Source organism: Myotis daubentonii, chromosome 1, assembly GCF_963259705.1.
Source record: "Myotis daubentonii chromosome 1, mMyoDau2.1, whole genome shotgun sequence".
In the NCBI taxonomy this organism is placed as follows: domain Eukaryota; kingdom Metazoa; phylum Chordata; class Mammalia; order Chiroptera; family Vespertilionidae; genus Myotis; species Myotis daubentonii.
This window is the reverse complement of record NC_081840.1, coordinates 141,671,341-141,690,667: the sequence shown is the minus strand read 5'-3', so window position 1 is coordinate 141,690,667 and position 19,327 is coordinate 141,671,341. Positions and strand designations below refer to the sequence as shown.

The 19,327-nt window shown below is 33.5% G+C and overlaps 1 protein-coding gene across 5 annotated transcripts in view; it reads left to right on the top strand.

Moving 5' to 3' along the window:
- LOC132214337 (centromere-associated protein E-like) overlaps positions 1 to 19,327 on the top strand; it is a 64,457-nt gene that overhangs the window by 26,422 nt on the left and 18,708 nt on the right. The window contains exons 17-36 of one of the 5 annotated variants that reach the window (XM_059661431.1): positions 3,024 to 3,098; positions 3,321 to 3,440; positions 5,290 to 5,412; positions 5,498 to 5,663; positions 5,961 to 6,115; positions 6,333 to 6,647; positions 6,755 to 7,015; positions 7,173 to 7,331; positions 9,143 to 9,433; positions 9,607 to 9,765; positions 10,275 to 10,562; positions 10,679 to 10,831; positions 11,004 to 11,291; positions 11,889 to 12,047; positions 12,227 to 12,508; positions 14,100 to 14,390; positions 14,968 to 15,126; positions 15,337 to 15,627; positions 16,715 to 16,819; positions 18,785 to 19,003. In XM_059661431.1, coding sequence (XP_059517414.1) covers positions 3,024 to 3,098; positions 3,321 to 3,440; positions 5,290 to 5,412; positions 5,498 to 5,663; positions 5,961 to 6,115; positions 6,333 to 6,647; positions 6,755 to 7,015; positions 7,173 to 7,331; positions 9,143 to 9,433; positions 9,607 to 9,765; positions 10,275 to 10,562; positions 10,679 to 10,831; positions 11,004 to 11,291; positions 11,889 to 12,047; positions 12,227 to 12,508; positions 14,100 to 14,390; positions 14,968 to 15,126; positions 15,337 to 15,627; positions 16,715 to 16,819; positions 18,785 to 19,003 — 4,059 coding nt within the window. Of the gene's footprint in view, positions 1 to 3,023; positions 3,099 to 3,320; positions 3,441 to 5,289; positions 5,413 to 5,497; positions 5,664 to 5,960; positions 6,116 to 6,332; positions 6,648 to 6,754; positions 7,016 to 7,172; positions 7,332 to 9,142; positions 9,434 to 9,606; positions 9,766 to 10,274; positions 10,563 to 10,678; positions 10,832 to 11,003; positions 11,292 to 11,888; positions 12,048 to 12,226; positions 12,509 to 14,099; positions 14,391 to 14,967; positions 15,127 to 15,336; positions 15,628 to 16,711; positions 16,820 to 18,784; positions 19,004 to 19,327 lie in introns of all 5 variants that reach the window. The other 4 variants (XM_059661399.1, XM_059661387.1, XM_059661409.1 and 1 more) reach the window with 4 other exon arrangements.

The following is a 19,327-nucleotide window of genomic DNA, read 5'->3' as shown; positions in this document are numbered from 1 at the left end:
AAACTTGGGGAACTTAAATTGTCCTAAAGATTCAATAAATTTCTTAGTGCAGATAGTCCTTTACAGTTCATAGAAACTGTGAATTCTCTTGCAGAACTTTTGAATACATATTTATTTTTATGGAACAGAAATCCCTTGCTGGTATCAGACTTGTGAAGCGATCCACAAATACCTCCAAAAATAAGAGCCAGTGTTTTAGTATAGTTAAAAGATGAGTTAATTTGCAGATACTTCTCAGATTTCTATATGAATAGCTCAAAGGGGCACAGTCCTTTTCCCTCAGTATCATTGATTAGTTTCTCAACCTCTACCTTTTTAAAAGCAAAAAGAATTCTGTACCAAAACTATTATTTCCATTCTACCTAAAATTTAAGTGACTCCTGCATTTTACAGACATTATATCCTGGGAGGCAAAAGTCAGTAAGTTCACAGTTCCATTTAATTTATTTTAAAATTTGCATATAACATAATGCAAAATGTCATGAAAAGAATATTGGGCTTCAATCAATAAAACCAATTTTATTTAAAGGGGTATGATCGCCCTGACCGGTTTGGCTCAGTGGATAGAGCGTCGACCTGCAGACTGAAGGGTCCCAGGTTCGATTCTGTTCAGGGGCATGTGCCTTGGTTGCGGGCACATCCCCAGTGGGGGGCGTGCAGGAGGCAGCTGATCGATGTTTCTCTCTCATCAATGTTTCTGACTCTATCCCTCTCCCTTCCTCTCTATAAAAAATCAATAAAATATATTAAAAAAAAATAAATAAAGGGGTATGATCTAGTGTCATGGTTAAGAGCCAAACTACCTGGTTTTAAGCCCCAGTTTGCTGCTTAAATAGCTCACAGATTCAAGCCTGGTGTCTATTATCGGCAAGTTCTTGAGCACGCCATTGCATCTCAGGGCTTACTTCATGTATATAATGCTTACTCCATGCTTCAGGTTAGATCAGGTGCAAATAACATGACAAAATTAACTTTGGGCATACATGATTACAAAGTAACACAGAATCTATGTCTTAAAACTCACATCTGATTTTCATTTTTTCTTTTTAACCACCATCAGGGGGAAAATAATACAATTCTCTTCAGTTTTACTCAAACACAAATTGAAATTTTTGGTCCATAAGATAATCTAAAATATTACATACCAAAGGCTTACTCTGCTTGAAGATTGTTTTACGACATCCATTGCATGTTAAACTAAAAACATAAGTCTATGTGCATACAGTAAAACATGTTTCAAAATGTACATTTGGGAGGAAAGTTTAACAAAAGGGGAATGAAAGTCATATGATGGCCTGAAGATATGTGCCCTGGTTTGCCTAAGGGTTTCATCAAAAATCATCAAAGTTGTGGATAATTTTCAAGTGAGAATATAATATACGGTGTTTAAACAGTAATTTTAGAGGGCGGAATAAACAAGGTCAAGTATCATCATACTCAGAGAACAAGAGAAACTTCAACCCTCTACCTATTTTAACTTGATCTCTTTAATTTTATAATTTTCACAACTTGGAGATTTTTGTCTTAAGAAGTTAAATTTCATTTCACCTGCTGCAAATTGCAGTTGAAATCTATACTATTTTGTATGTAACAATGGATGATCTTTTGATCATACTGTACATTTTCTCTTTGTGCTCATTAAACAATACATCAAATAGTGGTTACACTCAGATCATTACAAAAGTCCCATAATCTTTTCCTGTTTCCAGTACTTAAAATAAAGTGTTGTTTCAAATAAAAGTAGGAGAATTATTCTTGCTGAATGCTTTAAAAGTTTATGATTGATTATTTAGTTCTGTATAAGTAAATGTGATTTTCTAATGCAAAAGTTAGAAGTGGAAGAAAAGGTAACAGATAGAGCCAATTTAAACTTTAACCAATACAGATGTCTAAAAATTTGCTGAAAAAGATAGTAGCCACTACTTATATGTAGCAATTAATCACTTGAAATGGGGTTAGTCTGAATTGACTTAAGCATAAAAAAGAGAATTTAAAATACTTTCTTAATTTTTATTATTGATTACAGGAAGAAATTATAATAATATTTTGGATATATTCAGCTAGATAAAATATATTAAAATTAATTCTACTTGTTTCTTTTTACTTCTTTTTAATGTGGCTACTAGAAAAATTAATTACAAATGTTGCCTCCCCCAAAAAAAATTGGGAGAGAGAGATCGCATTATATTTCTATCGATTGGTGCTAATCTAAAATAACTAGCAGTAGTCTGAAATCTAAAACTAGGACTGAATTAAATACAAAAAAAAAATTTTATTTTACCTTTTTTAGCACAAATTGCCAGTACTCAAATAGTTAATGCTACAAATGTTTTGATAGAAAGGAAACTTTAAGAGAAATACATCTTTAAGTATTTATACTTTAGACAGTTGAACAATATAAAGCAAAAACATTAACTTTCCAATATTTCCTATAAACCATCAAAGTAACAGTTGATAATTCCAAGCAAATCTCTATAGCTTTGGTGAATAATAATAATATTGTAAAGGCTTCATGAAACTTCTATAATCCAAACCTAAATTTCAAATCACAACTCATTGAAAAGTATGCCAGTGTAAAACCAAATAGATAATTTATGAGAAGAAAAGAAATCTTTTAGGATAAATACATTTCTGTACTTACCCAAAACCCAAAACAAAAGCCTAATAGAAGCATGTTTTTGTAAAGTTTGATTACTACTTTATTTCCTCCAAGTGGTGCATGCTAATTTGCTTTTGAAGTTATAGCTTTATTAACAGAGGACAAACCTGTTATTTGGGTCATGCCCAAATAAGTTTCTTTTTCTTGTTTGCTTGCTTTTTTGGTTGATTGGTCTTGGGGTTTGATTTGGGACTTTTTTTGGTACTTTTAAATAATGAGATGCTCTGTTACATTAGCTTGAACAGTTATCTCTCAGTCTCTTCTTACTTGTTGGGTGATTCTGAAGCAGTGATTCAATTTTTTTTTTTTTTTTTGCTTTATTAACTATTGGTTTGCTCTGTTGCCTGTTCACATGCTCTTACAGATGCAACTAATTCATGAAATTTCGAACTTAAAGAATTTAGTTAAACATGCAGAAGTATATAATCAAGACCTTGAGGTGAGCATTTATGTTCATATTTCTACTAATAAGGGCCTAGAACTATAAAACAAATCATACATAATTGAATATGATTTATGATTTCAGAAAATAAATTATATTTCTTAAGTGTCAACTTTTTGAATTTTACTGTTTACCAATTTGAACTGTTAATAAGTTCCTTGTAATCCCCTAGAATTCAAATCCAATTAAATTGTTCTACTCTCCTTTGATTTCTTTTAGAATGAACTAAGTTCAAAAGTAGATCTACTTAGAGAAAAAGAAGACCAGATTAAAAAGTTACAGAAATACATAGACTCTCAGAATTCAGAAAGTGTGAAAATGGACTTGTCATACTCATCGGTAAAAATCAGGTTTATTTTATTATGTAATTATGTTACTATTTATAGTGTACCTTCATCATCATTGTTAAAGCAAATGCTTATATTGAGCCAACTATGTGCTGAGCATTGTAATGTTTTACATACAGTATTTTATTTAATCTTGTCAATAACCCTATGAGAGAGGGACTATATTAGGAACATTGCCATTTTTACCAATAAGGAACCATTCATAAAGAGTTGAGGATCTCATCCTTTGAGTGAATATAAACAAGTAGGTTATGAACTTCCATTAAAAAATTAGTTATTTAAAGATGTTTTAAATTTTTTTTTTTATTTAAAAAAAGAAGTGTGTAGTCAGTGTCTTCAGGTGAGCACTTACATTGTTGATAAATATCTAGAACTAAAACATAAATGAGCATGTTTTCATAAATGTCATTAATTTCACTGATATTAATGCATTCTCATAATTTAAATATTTTCAACAGTTTGAATATTTTTCGGAAAATATTGTTCTAGATGACTTTATTTGATACTAGATTGTGGTATTAAGTAACATTGACATGGCGAAATTTTGATTTTTTTATTTATTTGCTATCAATACACCTGACTACTTCAAGAAAGCTAACAATTTCTAGCTTGAATTTTTTAAATCTTGGTTTCTGTTCTATTGGTTTTGTTTTGAGTTTTTCATAGTAATCTTTGTTACCTTCTGCAGTGGGGCCTTGACTTACGAGTGTCCCAACTAACGGGTTTTTTGAGATACCAGCTGTCTCTCCGCCGATTTTTTGCATTGAGTTCATAGAGTAATTTGAGTTAACGAGCTCCTTAAAGAGCTCGGTCTCGGAACGAATTAAACTCGTAAGTCAAGGCCCCACTGTATTAATGACAGATGATTCTTTTTAAAAGTATTCTCACCTGGCCTGCATGGCTCAGTGCTTGAGCGTCGACCTATGAACCAGGAGGTCACAGTTCAATTCCCCGTCAGGGTACATACCCAGATTGCAGGCTCCATCCCCAGTGTGGGGTGTGCAAGAGACAGCCAATCATTGATTCTCTCTCATCATTGTTGTTTCTATCTCTCCCTCCCTCTTTGAAATCAATAAAAAATATATATACTAGTATTTTAAAAAAGTATTCTCACTGTTCTGAGCTGTGGGTAAGAAAGGTGCTTTAATATAATCCTGGAGAGTAGGATTGATACAGTAGCAAGCAGAATTGCCAATTTTTAAAAAAATTATTTCTTACGCTTCATTCATTCACGGGTGCATTATTAATTTTCCAACTACATATGGTTGAATTTATGTAAGCTAAAGTCATGTTAAAATGTCACTTTTCTCTAAACATGACTTCTGATTTTTTTTTTCCATATATTTATAGGTCATTTGCATTTTCCCTTCACTAAGTTACCTGTTTGTATCTTTTCTCTATTTTCTTATTGGATAATTTTCTTTTCAAGTGGTAATTTAATTTTTTAAATAATCCTCACCTGAGGATATGTTTAGAGAGAGGAATGGGAGGAGAGACAGAGACAGAGAAACATTGATGTGAGAAAGAAACATCTATCTGTTGCCTCCCATACGCCCCAACCAGAGATCGAACCCGAAACCAGGGTATTTCCCCTGACCAGGAATCAAACCTGAAACCTTTTGGTGTATAGGACAACACTCCAACCACCTGAACCACCTGACCAAGGCTAATTTAATATTCTTAATCTTAATTATTAACTATTAGCCTATCGTGTTTTGGAGAGAATAACAAAATAAAAATACATAGAGAACTTTAGCATGCTAGCTGAACAAAAGTGTGCTAACGTTTTCCAATTCTGAGAAAGTTAGATTTCACTAAAATCTTTTTTGTCATGTGTATAGGAAGACAGTGACGATCTAAAACAAAAGAAACAAACTGTGCTTGATGCTGAAATTATAGCCCTTGATGCCAAGAGAGAATCAGCCTTTCTTAGAAGTGAAAATCTGGAGCTGAAAGAGAAAATGGTAGGTGATTTTTGTAATATTTTCAAAATTGAGCACTTGTAATGATCAGTACATTTTTGTAAATTTGCAATATTTCTCTTAATAGAAAGAACTTGAAAGTATGTTCAAGCAAATGGAAAGTGATAATCAGTTACATCAAAGCCGGTTGGAGGCAAAAAAGAAAATACAAGTTGATCTGGAGAAAGAATTACAATATTCTTTTAATGAAATAACAAAACTCAACTCCCTTTTAGATGGCAAAGTTCCAAAAGGTATCTTGAAATTTCAGGCTACCTCTTTGCAAATCTAACTTTCTGTTGAAATGTACCTAAAGGATTTTACAACAATATTCTAATGATTGGAAATCCATTATTCTCTGATTTTTAATAACTTAATATTAACTTTCAATATTATATGTGTCAGTATGTATAAGTGTTTCCATGGACTTCAGATCATAAGGGTTAAAAATTGTACATGTTCTTAAAAAGGTGATTCAAGAAATATTAATATGTATGGTGATGGATAGAATTTTGGGGGACAATTTATTTAATTTACCAAAAATTTTCTAGATTTGCTCTGTAATTTGGAATTGGAAAGAAAGATTACAGATCTCCAGAAAGAACTGAAGAAAGAAGTTGAAGTAAATGAAACTTTGCATGAAAAAGTTAATTTGCTCTCAGAATTGAAATCTTTACCTTCAGAAGTAGAAATGCTAAGGAAAGAGGTAAACACATTTTAAAGCAAATAACTCCTATTTTGATGGTAAAGTTAAACAAGAAAATACACTGTTAAAAGGGACAAAAAAATATTGCCTTTTCTCGGTCAGATCTTTGCTTAGTTTTCAGTGTCTTTTTGTAGAAAAAGTTTTTTGTGTTTTTGTTTTTCTGAAAATTTCAGTAGATCATACATTATTAACAATGCTAAGTATTCTTTTTTTATAGGTAAATGATAAATCTGAAGAGCTATATCTAATAACATCAGAAAAAGACAAATTGTGTTCTGAAGTAGTTCATAAGGAGAGTAGAATTCAAGATTTACTTGAAGAAATTAAGAAAACTAAAGATGACCTTGCAACCACCCAGTTGAATTATAAAAACATGGATCAAGAATTCCAAGATTTTAAAAATTATCATATTGAATTTGAACAAAAGTATGACATGGTCCTTGAAGAGAATACAAGAATAAATCAGGAAATAGAAAATCTCTCTAAAGAATCTCAAAAACTTGGTTTAACTTTGGATGACTTAAAGACAGAGGTTGGTACAAGATGCCCTCTAGAGAAATGATCTTTAGTCTGCTGCAGTTTAGTTCCGTATATATGCCGTAGAATGTTCTGCTTTTCACACTTTGTCTTATTTTAAAGCTTTCTCAGAAAACCCAAGAACTTCAGCAAAGTCAAGAAAGGTTAAATGAAGTGGAACAGCTGAAGGAACAATTACAAAGTAAAGATTCCAGGCTGCAAACTATAGAAAGGGAGAAAATACTGACTACTGAGAAGCTTGACCAAACCTTAGAAGAAGTAAGGATCTTAACCCAAGAAAAGGATGACTTAAAACAACTCCAAGAGAGCCTGCAAGTTGAGAGAGACCAGCTGAAAAGTGACATTGAGGATACTGTAAACATGGTAAGGTTTTGACTGGTTAAGTGTTGAAAACTTGGAACATCTTTAAAAACATTATCGGAGCCATCATTTATTATTTATGATCAAGTAGAAACTATAAAATTATATTTATTGTTTCACTTTATTCTAATGGAAATGGTTTTGTATTTCTCTGACAAAGAACATAGACACCCAAGAACAATTACGAAATGCTCTTGAATCTTTGAAACAACACCAAGAAACTATCAACACGCTAAAAATGAAAATTTCCGAGGAAAGCTCCAAGAATTGGCCTGTAGAGAAAACCATAAAAGAAACTAAGGATGAATTTCAGGAAGAGGTAAAGAGTTCCTGTTCAAAATTTTCATATATTTACATATGAGCTTTCTTCTTAACCTCAAACACTTAAGTACATGACAGTAATCTCAATCTTATTTATTACTCACAGTGCTAGTAACTAACAATAATTCACAAACTTCCTCCTAATAGCTTTGAAATGATTTCAAATATAACTGCTTACAATCAATTTGGAAAATGGCGAAAAATATTAGTTCACTTTTTTTTTAATGCCCCTGACTGGAATTGAACCCGGGACCCTTCGGTCCACAGGCCAATGCTCTATCCACTGAACAAAACCAGCTAGGGCCATTAGTTCACACTTTGAGCTGATATTTTATTTTACATCAGATTTTTATTCTAAACTTCTTTAGAGTTTACTATAAAATCAATGTGTATATCATATATATGCCTATTTCTAGTTCTTCAGCCATAATTTTACTAGTAGGTGCTTAAATCTTACCTTACTCATTCTAGGCAGTATGGTTTGTTTTTTCCTGAGACCTTATGAGAATAACTGCTTTACCGGTTAACTAACACACAAGAAAAGTTAGGATGGTAATGATGATTTTTTTAAAAAAAGAGGTGTATTATAGTGTGCTAAAGCTGCCATAACAAAATATCATAGACTGGGTGGCTAAAACAACAGAAATTTATTTTCTCCTAGTTGTGGTCTAGAAGGCCAAGATTAAGGCACCTGAAAATTCTGTTTATGGAGAGGCCTTTCTTTCTAGAAAGTAGATACTGTCTTTTTTTCTGCGTCTTTACAAGTCCTTCTGTGCACTAGAGCTGAGAAAGTGTTTGATATCTCTGCTTCTTTTTTAAGGGCACTAATCCTATGGGACCAGGTCCTACCCTTATGACCTCATTCAACCTTAATTGCCCTCTTTAAATGCCCTATCTGCAATAGTTATATTGGGGGTTAGGGCTTCAACAAATTTTGTGAGGACAAAATTCAGTCTATAATGAAGTAATTGGAAACAACTAAAAATTACTCATATATACTTAAAACTATTGAAAATGAAAGTTTTAGAGAAAACAGCTTTTTTCATAAATATTCAGAATTATTTAAATATTAAATAATTAAAAGCAATATTTTATTATATAGACAAAGATGAAGCCAAAACTACTTTCCCCCCTTCTTTAAATCTATTCCTTCAGCATCTCACAAGGCACTACTGTCTTCCTCATTGATTCAGTAAGAAATAAATTTATTCTCCATTCTGAGCCCAATCTTTTCTTCTTAAAACCCTTTGATGACACATTGTTACTTTAGACATCAAGGCCGGAATCCTTCGTAAAGCAGAGAATCCCAGACCTTGCTGGTCTCTAGCATTATTTCAGTTCTCTCGTCCTGCTCATTATACTCCAGCAACTCTAGTCCATTTTTCTTCCTCATCTCATGGCTTTCAGATGGTCTCCCTACCTGCAGCATTGCCACACCGACTCCCCCACTTCATAAACACTCACCATAGGTTGGGTTTGCCACTAATACTCTAGGAGAAGCAGTACTTCTGTTTGGTAAGATTTGAATTAATGTCTACTTTTCCCCTAAAGTGTCTCAAAATGGCAGAGATCCTGTAAGTCTCATTCCCGTTTTATCTCCAACCGCCAGTAGTACACTGACATCACAGCGAGCCCTCCATAAATAACTGCTAAATACCCGCATAATGGAGGAGTAGGGAAGTGGGAGAATTGCTCTGTAAATGAACCATTAAATCCTGTCTTAATTGTTTTAGAAAATTTCCTGACTTCTTTTCCTCTGAAATAAAGTATCTTTGGATACCAACTGTACTGTTTTATGATTCTCTTAAGATACAAGAGGCTCAAGACATACCAGAACAGTCCTTCAATATGCAGGAAAAAGACAATGAGATTAAGAAAATAATCAGTGAGATGGAGCAATTGAAGGAGCAACTCAAAGCTAAAGAGTCAGCACTGCTAAGATTAGAAAAGGAAAAACTCAAGTTGTCGGAGCAACTTCAAGAAAGTCATCAGGAAATGAAATCGATAGCGAAGGAGAGAGATGACCTACAGAGGCTGCAGGAAGCTCTTCAGGCTCAAAGTGACCAACTCAAAGAACACACGAGAGAACTCACAGCTAAGGTAGGTTACATTCTGTTCCGTGTGTGTCTGTGTGTGTGTGTGTGTGTGTGTGTGTGTGTGTGTGTGTTTTAACTAATTTGTAAGCAAATATTTTTGTGGAAAATAAACCTTTGGAAAAAGGAATCAGAGTGTAATGGTTATAACGTTTCTATAAATTTCCTCTACTAATAAAGCACCTAGAAACTGAAGAGGAACTTAAAGTTGCTCATTGTCGCCTGGAAGAACAGGAGGAAACTATTGATAAGCTGAGAGTGAATCTTTCAGAGAGAGAAACTGAACTATCAAGCTTTCAAAAGAAATTAGAAACAACCAATGATGAATTACAGAAAAAGGTAAATTGGGCATGAAGGGACAGTGGGGAAAAAACCTGAGGGAGGTAGCTAACCGAATTGCAAATACTTATTTTTTACACACTAAATTGTCTTGGCGAGCATACTGGATTTTTTACCTAAAAAAAAAAAAATATATATATATATATATATATATATATATATATATATATATATATATATACACACACACACACACACACACACACACAACATACACATACAAGAGTGGGTAAAAGTACATTTACAGTTGTTCAGAAGGACAGACGTACTGGTTATGAGTATTACAAACAAAGAATAAACTGCTTTGTGTACTCGCAACTATAAACCTACTGCCCATATATATGCATATATATATACACACACACACATACATATACACACACATATATACACATATACATATATCACATAAAAACACAACATACATACATGTATATACAGATGCACACATATAAAAACAAATTTTATGCATTTGTGTATATATATTTTTTGGCTATTATTATTTTAAGATGCAAGAGCTTCATGAAAAACAGGAACAATTTATTTGCATCAAAGAAATCAGTGAGACTCAGGAAAAAATGAGTGAACTGGAACAATTAAGGGAGCAACTCAAAGCCAAAGATTCATCACTAGAAAGCACGGAAAGGGGGAGGCTCAAGTTAACTGAGAGACTTCAGAAAAGTGAAGAAGAAATAAACATTATAATTAAAGAAAGAGATGAACTGAAAGGGGTGCAAGAGGTCCTTCAGATGGAGACAGACCAACTCAAAGAAAACATTAAAGAACTTGTAGCTGAAGTAAGTTTCCCTCTTCTGATGTTTTTGGGAACACAAATAGTGTGTTAAGGTGATAGCAATGCTCACTATTAACTTCTATTCATTATTAACTTTTATTCATTTTGCTCCAATCATAGAGACAGAAAATCAAAGAGGAACTACAAACTACTTACATCCTTCTAAAGGAGTACCAAGAAACTATTAGTACAAGGAATATTTCAAAGAAGACAGATCAAGGAGCAAATATTCAGAGAGATTTAGAAAATTCAGATGCTGAATTATGGGGAAAGGTAGGTCTTGTTAAGTTGGAAAATGACATCAGATTATTGTGCTCCTCATGTTCTTGGGGAAAAAAAAGAGTACATACATTAAACTAAATGTAAAAATGATTGACTTAATTTAGAAACAAATCTTTGTTCTAAAAACCTGCCTTTGCCCTCACTTGTTTTATGATTTTCTCAGATTCAAGAATTTCCGGAAAAAGAACATCAGCCTCTTAAGATGAAAGCTGTAAATGAGACTGAGGAGACAATGTGTGAAATAGAATACTTGAAGAAGCAATTTGAAACCCAAAAGTCAACTGTGGAAAACCTAGAAATAGAGACCATAAGATTAACTCAGAGACTCCAGGACAACCTTGAAGAAATGAGATCTGTTACAAAAGAAAGAGATGACCTTAGGAGTATGGAGGAGACTCTCAAAGTAGAGAGAGACCAGCTCAAGGAAAACCTAAGAGAAACTGCAATTAGAGTGAGTTACCAACTTTTCCCCATCTAGTAAAAATGATACTGTATCTCAAAAGAACCATAGCCAGTAGGGCTGGTGGGAGTGTAAAACTGGTCCAACCTTCTAATGTTGAAGGAGGAAGAGGGAGTGTATTTGGTAATATCTTCCAAATATTTTAGTAAGTTTACTCATTTACCCAAAAAGTTCAGTTGTAGCTATTTATCCCGCACACATTAGCGCAACCATGCGAAGATATTTGTAGAAGGATATTCCTAGCAGCATGTTGCAATAACAAAATAAAGCAAACAAAAAAAAATAAGGGAAAATTCTAACTATCTGCTAGTAGGAGACTGGTTAAATAAGTGCAGCACATTCAGACCATGGGATGCGAGGCCACAGATAAAGAATGAGGTGGAGCTATGGTGTTGACTTGGAAGTATCCTGGTAGGGGAAATTGTAAAGTAGTATATGTAGCTTATATTAGCACCTGAGAGTCAATTGGAGGATGAGCACTAGGAGATATAAGGAGGGAGAGGAAATTTTATTTCTTACTCTGTACTTTTGTGCATATGGTCTGAATTGCGTTCATCCGAATATATTATTTTTCTTTCTCTAATAAAGGACCTGGGAAGACAAGAGGAACTAAGAATTGCTCACAAACATCTGAAGGAGCATGAGGAAATTATTGATGAACTCCGAAGGATTGTTTCTGAGAAAACAAATGAAATATCAAATATGCAAATGGATTTAGAAAACAAAAATAGTGCCTTAAAAGCACAGGTATTTCTTTTAAGTTCTTACCTAAGTAACAGTTTTAATCAACTCTTTTGTGTAGTGAAACAGGATATGAATTAGCCTAAAATTGAGGACAAGTAGAGATTTTGTCTGCATAATTTAGAAACTACTGTTTAGCTTTTGTAATCTGTTTATATCTGAATTTATTGTATGATTATTTCAAGATCCAAGAAGTTCAGGAGAAAGAACATCATCTTCTTGAGGTAAAAAATGATCTCAAGGAAACTATGTATCAAACAGAGCAATTAAAGAAGCAATTGGAGGTCCAGAATTCAATCTTGGAAAATACAGAAACAGAGAAATTAAGGTTGACTCGGAAACTTCATGAAAACCTTGAAGAAATAAAATGTGTTTCTAAGGAAAGAGATAGCCTAAGGAGAATGGAGGGAACCCTCAAAATGGAGCGAGACCAGCTCAAAGAAAACCTCAGAGAAACAGAAGCTAAAGTAAGTTACACTCATACCTCTTCTTAGTGAGGAAATGTGAGCCCTTCTTTGATAGAAGCATACACAAAGCACACATAAACCACAAGGTTGTTCATTGTAACAGTATGTAACAGAAAATGGGAAACAACCAAAATGTTAATCAGGAGGAAACTGGGTAAAGATAAGCAATGTGTCAAGAATATTATACAACAGGTAAAAAGAAAAAAAATTAAATAGATTTGAGTGTCCTAATTGGGAATCCCAAAATAACTCTCAGTGAGAAAAGCAGGTTGTAAAATAGTATGTGCATAATGTGTTTGCCTCTGGAAAAGAGAGGTTTGTGGGGAAGGGGAGGAACGGAAGAGGGAAAAACTTTTAACTTTCTAACAAAAACGTAGAGTAAGAATTAGAGTTCTGTTATTTTTACTAAGAAAATATATTACTTCATTTAAAAATACTAGTTACCTTGCCTAGCTGTGTGGCTCAGTGATTGAGTGTTGACCTATGAACCAGGAGTTCACGGTTAGATTCCCGGTCAGGGCACATGCCCAGGTTGTGGGCGATCTCCAGTAGAGGGTGTGCAGGAGGCAGCTGATCAGTGATTCTCATCATTGATGTTTCTATCTGTCTCTCCCTCTTCCTTCCTATCTGTCTCTCCCTCTTCCTTCCTCTCTAAAATCAATAAAAAATATATATTTAAAAAAATACTAGTTAGAGTAAGAAGTAATAGTTTTATTATTTTTACTAAGAAAATATAGTACTTTCATTAAAAATAATACCAGTTAACATTAACATATGTCACTGTTCTTAAAATTTCGTTAATGATAAAGAATCTGGTGGGGGAGGGTGAGGGGAGGCGGGTATAGAAAGAGGAGCTAAGAATTGCTCACATGCATCTGAAAAAGCACCGGGCAGGGATTGTTTCTGAGAAGACAGATGAAATGTCAAATATGCAAATGGTTTTAGAAAATTTAAACACTATATTACAAGAAAAGATATAGGGGGGGAGGCTTTGATTAGATATCTGATTTATTTTTGCCTAAAATACATTGGGAATGTAAAATGGTTTAGCCACATTGGAAAACAGCTTGGCAGTTTTTACTAACACCAAAAATATACCAGCCTGTGACCCAGTATTTCTACTTGGTTATGTACCTAAAAGAAAAATGTACATACTTCAACATAAAGATATGTACAAGAATGTTCTTAGTAGTTCTAATCATAATAGGGAAAAACTGAAAATAATGCAAATATCTATCAAAAGAATTGTAATTTATAAGATCAAAAGCAGGCAAAACTCATCTAGGATGAGAAAAGTCAGAATAATGATTATAGGATGGTATACAGAAGAACTTGAGGATGGCTGCTTTAGAAAGGTTCTATATTTTCATCTGGGTTGTAAGTACATAAATGTTAAGAATAATTGATCTATATGTACACTTAAAAATAGACCACATTTATTTATACCTCAAAAGAAAATAATTTCCGGGTGGAATTATGTATTCATTAAAGCAACATGGGAAAACAGTTGTCTAAATCAATTTAGAAACTTCTTTATCCTTTCCCTAAAAACCAACTGTCTGCTAACATGTTATTTTATGATCATCTTAAGATCCAAGAACTTAGGGCAAATGAACATCAACTCTTGAAGTTAAAAGAAGACTTCAGTGAGACACAGAAGAAAATGTCTGAAATGGAGCAATTAAAGAAACAATTCAAAACCCAAAGTTTAACTCTGGATAAAATAGAAATGGAGAACTTAAATTTGGCTCAGAAGCTTCATGAAAACCTTGAAGAAATGAAATCTGTAATGAAAGAAAGAGATCATCTAAGGAGAGTAGAAGAGACTCTCAAACTGGAAAGAGACCAACTCAAGGCAAATCTAGAAGAAACCATAGTTAGAGTAAGTTGTGCTCCTTTCTATCCAGTAAACATGTTTTTAATATAAGAGGCTCCATTCTTTGAAAATAAATGATACTGTTGGTGATCTTTTAGGAAATGTTATAATCTTTTAAGAAGACAGTTTGATAATATCTTATTAAAAATTTATCAGCATATGCATTTGCTACAGCAATTCCATGTCTATGAATTTAACCTATCAGTATATTCACACATTTGGGGCAGAAATACAGCAGCACTTACTACAACATTGTAATCCAAATGTCCACCCATAAGACACTGGCTAGATGGAGCTCATCTGTGTAATGGAATACTAAGCATAAGAACAGGGCATGTGATAATGATTTAGAGAGATGTCCAAATGATATGAAAGGTGAAAAGTAAGTGGCAGAGTTTATCAGGGAACATGACTGGGGTAGGTGGAACTTTTGCTTTAGATCCTTCTGCACTATTCTAATGTAGTGGTGGAATGGTGGTGGTTTTTAACGACAAGCATGCATTTTTTTAAGATTTTGTTTAACCAGTTCATTAAGAAAAAGTAATGTTTTTTATGTCATCATTTCTCAATTCTAATAATAAAGGATCTGGAAACACAAAAGGAACTAAAAATTGCTCGTATTCATTTGAAAGAGCACCAAGAAACAATTGATAAATTCAGAGAAAGTGTTTCAGAGAAAACAACTCAGATCTCAAATATTCAAAAGGATTTTAATAAATCAAAAGATGATTTACAGATAAAGGTATGTGTTGTTTTGTTCTTTTGGGCGTGTCCAAAATTATTTGTGAAATAAGAGGATATAGATACAGATATGTAGACATAGATATATATATATATATATACACACACACACACACACACACACACACGTACATATATAACAAATAGACACTAGTTTCCTTCCTTTAAGGGATTCTCATTGCATTCTAACTTGTTTTATAATTATCTCAAGATCCAAGAACTTCATAAAAAAGATATTCAACTTCTTAAAATGAAAGAAGATGTCAATAAAAGTCATAAAAAAGTGAATGAAATGGAACAATTGAAGAAACAATTTGAGGCTCAAAATTTATCTATGCTAAGTTTGGAAATGGATAACTTACACTTGACTAAGAAACTTCATGAAAGCTTTGAAGAAATACGAATTGTAGCTAAGGAAAGAGATGAGCTAAGGAAGATAAAAGAGTCTCTCAAAATGGAAAGAGACCAATGCAGAGAAACCTTAAGAAAAATGATAGCTAGAGTGAGTTCAGAATCTTCTCCTATCTAGTAACTTATTTATAAGAATCAAGCTTTTTTGAAAAGGGTAACAATGGTTTTTTTTGTTGTTTTTCTGCAAACAATAAAGGGTAATGGGGAAACTATTACTATAATTTTTCACACAAATAAGAAATACAGGGTTTTTCTTAAAGCCAAAATGTTTTTTAAAGTGTTTCAAAATAGAGAAATAGTATTATTCTCAATTTGCAGAATTATATTTGTAAAAGATTAAATATTCCATTTCACTACTTCTACATGATAAGAGTTTTAGACATGGGCTCTTGTTAACAAAGTTAGAAGGGAAAAAGTTAGACAAGATGAATACAAAAAAAAAAAAATGAAGTTGTTCTAGTATGACTTTTTAAATTGAATATCAGAAAACAAAATTCAGATAAGAAAATGTGTGAAATCTGTAAAGAATCAAGTGGAAAACAACATCATTTGTAATCTCAATAGAAATATCAGACACTTGGGAATCATCTTTATCTTGACCTAACTAAATGTATAGAGATTTAAATCACTCAAAAAAATATTTTATTGAACAATTAATCATTCTTTTAGGTCCTATAATATATAAGATAAACAAATGGGAGAAAATATTTTGTTTTATACAGAAATTCAAAGTGTGAACAGGATATGAGTTTTCTGCTTCCAGGTGCTGGGAGGAATGTATTCGTAGGGCTTGGAACACTGTAGATAGTACAGATGTGTCTGCTAGTGTGTTTATTTGGCAGCAGTGATTCTGATTCAGACATTTGGAGGAATTGGAACCAGAGATAAATCTAAAACCTAACTTGCAACTATGAATATTAGAAGAACAAATTCTATCTCTAAAAAGTATGTGGCTCTCCCATTTTTTCCCCAATGAGTTGAGGCCACTCATTACAAGACTTAGTAGTGCTCTTATTCCTTTTCTGGCCATTTTTAACATTGCTTTTGAACTACAGATATAATATTTAATTCCATTATTGAACCTTGATATATAATACATAATTGAAAAAGTATGTGTAGACATTTCCTATGAATGTAGTTATAGTTGACACCTTATTTATTTCTTTGTGTCAAAGCAGGACCAACGGAACCACAAAGAAGTAGTAAAACATGAAAAAAAGTTACTGTGTGATGAAAAAGAGCACCCTACAGAAAGCCTGAGAGAAAAGTGCTTTAGGATAAAAGTAAGTGCCCCCTGTTTAAATTACAAATGAATATTTGTACCCTTCAGAGGTCGATAGCAGCGATTTTCAAACAGTGTGCAGCAAGAATTTTTAAAAACATGCAATACCTGTCCTGGTTGGATAGTTCAGTTGGTTAGAGCATCGTCCCAATATGCCAAGGTTGCAGGTTCGATCCCCAGTCAGGACACATGCAAAAATCAACCAGTGAATGCATAAACAAGTGGAACAATAAATCGATCTTTCTCTCTCTCTACTTACCCTCCTCCTCCCCACCTCAATCTCTCTCTGTCTCCCCCTTCCTTTCTGTCTCTAAAATCAGGTGTGTGTGTGTGTGTGTGTGTCTATGTTTTTGTTTTGTTTTTTAATTTTTAAACACGTAATACCTGACTAGTCAGGGGCACTGACCTCTTTCCCCTTAGATTGTCAAATAAAAAAATGACAACAGCCAGCACAACAATCGGTTGTGAATGAATCAAAAGTATACCTTTATTGTTGTTTTTGTTGCTAGATTGGCAAAAAATATACTTTAGGGTGAGCCGTAGAATTTTAATAGTTTATGTGTGTCATGAGATGAAAAAGGTTGAAAATTGTTTGTCTGTGGATTCAAGGGAACCTCTGTGGAATGAAAAGATAATGGTCTATATGTTCCTAAACTTTCTAGTGCAGGTATATAGGTGTGCATATACTAGTATACATATTATAAACAAACCAGTGGGGGGCTTGCGGTTTAAGGCCTCACTGGCAAGATGACATTTGAGTAAATACCTGAAAGAGGTGAAGGATTGAGCCATCCAGGTATCTGCTGGACCAGAGTATAGGCAGGAGGAACAGCAAGTACAAAGCTCCTGTGAAGAGCCTGCCATGTGGATCCCAGGAACATCACAAAGACAGAAAGCTAGTAAGAAATGAGGTCAGAGAGTTAATGGGGAAGAGGCAGGCTGTTGGGCTTTAAAAAGACGGCCTTTTACTCTGAGTCGAGATGGAGATCCATTGCAGACTTTGACCACATGACAGACATGATCTGACTTACATTTTAAGGGGTGACTCTCACTGTGTTGAACATAGAGTGGGAGCGGGAAGACCATTTGTAATACAGACAGATAGTGGCTTGGACCAGAGATGTAGAAATGGAAGTAGTGAGGAGTGTTTGGAGTCTGTATATTGAGGGTAAAACCAACAATATTTTCCATTGCTCCCGTTAGAATGCAAGATCACTGAAGACTTATTTTGTGGTTAGCACATCCCTAATGGGAGTCGACATTCAATATGTATCTCTCTCTCTCTCTCTCTCTCTCTCTCTCTCTTCTCTCTCTCTCTCTCTCTCTCTCTCTCTCTCTCTCTCTCTCTCTCTCTCTCTCTCTCTCTCGTTGTTGTTCTCTCAGTTCTTTGTACTGTTTTCTCTGTTCTTTCTGGGGTTTTCTTTTTTGTCTTTGTTCTTTGTTTCCCCTTAGTTTTTTTGTTCTCTCTTTTCCCTCTTTTCGCTTTGTTCTCTCTGATTTTCTGTTTCTTATATTTTCACTTTCTCTCAATTTTCTCTTTTCTCTCTCCTTAGTCACTTGTTTTATCTGCTACCTCACTCTGCCATTATAAACATGAGACAGCATTCAGCCTTGAACTACAATATATACTACATTGAATTCACTTAAATTTCTCCTCAGACTTTGTAAATGCTCATTCAAATCATGAATGTTCAGAAGACTAAAAGAAAATATCAAATGTTAATTCTGATTTTCTTTGTTGGATTTGCTTAAAATTTTTATTTTCACAATAATTGTGTATTATTTCTATAATCCAAAATCAATAATATCAGTTTCCTTTTGTTGTTTTTTAATCACAATGGTTTTAATTTATTACTCTCCTACAGAAAATATAAAAGCATAAGTTTTGTTATAATTCTAAGGATAGAACTACTTATTGTTAAATTAGAATCATTTGTTAAGTTGAATGAATTCTAATTTTCTTTAGGAGCTTCTGAAGAGATACTCAGAGATGGATAACCATTATGAATTCTTACATAGATTGTCTCTTGACTTGGAGAAGGAGATTGAAACCCAAAAACAGCTTTCAGTTAAAATAAAAGCAAACCTCTCACTTCCATATCAACAAACCAAAGAGATTCAAAAACTTCTCACTGTAAACCAAAGGTGTTCCATGGAATTCCACAGAGTCATGAAGAATCTAAAGGTAACACCTTTTTAGTAATATCTTTGTAAATATTGCTATAAATTTTGGTTACAAACTTCATTTTATTTAAGTCCAACTTTGCAAGTTGACACATTTGCTTCTTAGTAAATGTACTTCTGTCTGAATTAAAGATTACATGGATCTAAGAATAGTGTGCAAGATTCTCAGTGCACCAGAACCTGGTCATTCAATAAAACCTGAACTCTGCCTTATGGGCACAGACACAGGTATGAATAACATCTCAAATATTTCACAGTCTAAAGGGTGAGGCAGATATATAGACAGATAATAGTAAGTGCAGTGATAGAAGTATGTGCAGGTTAT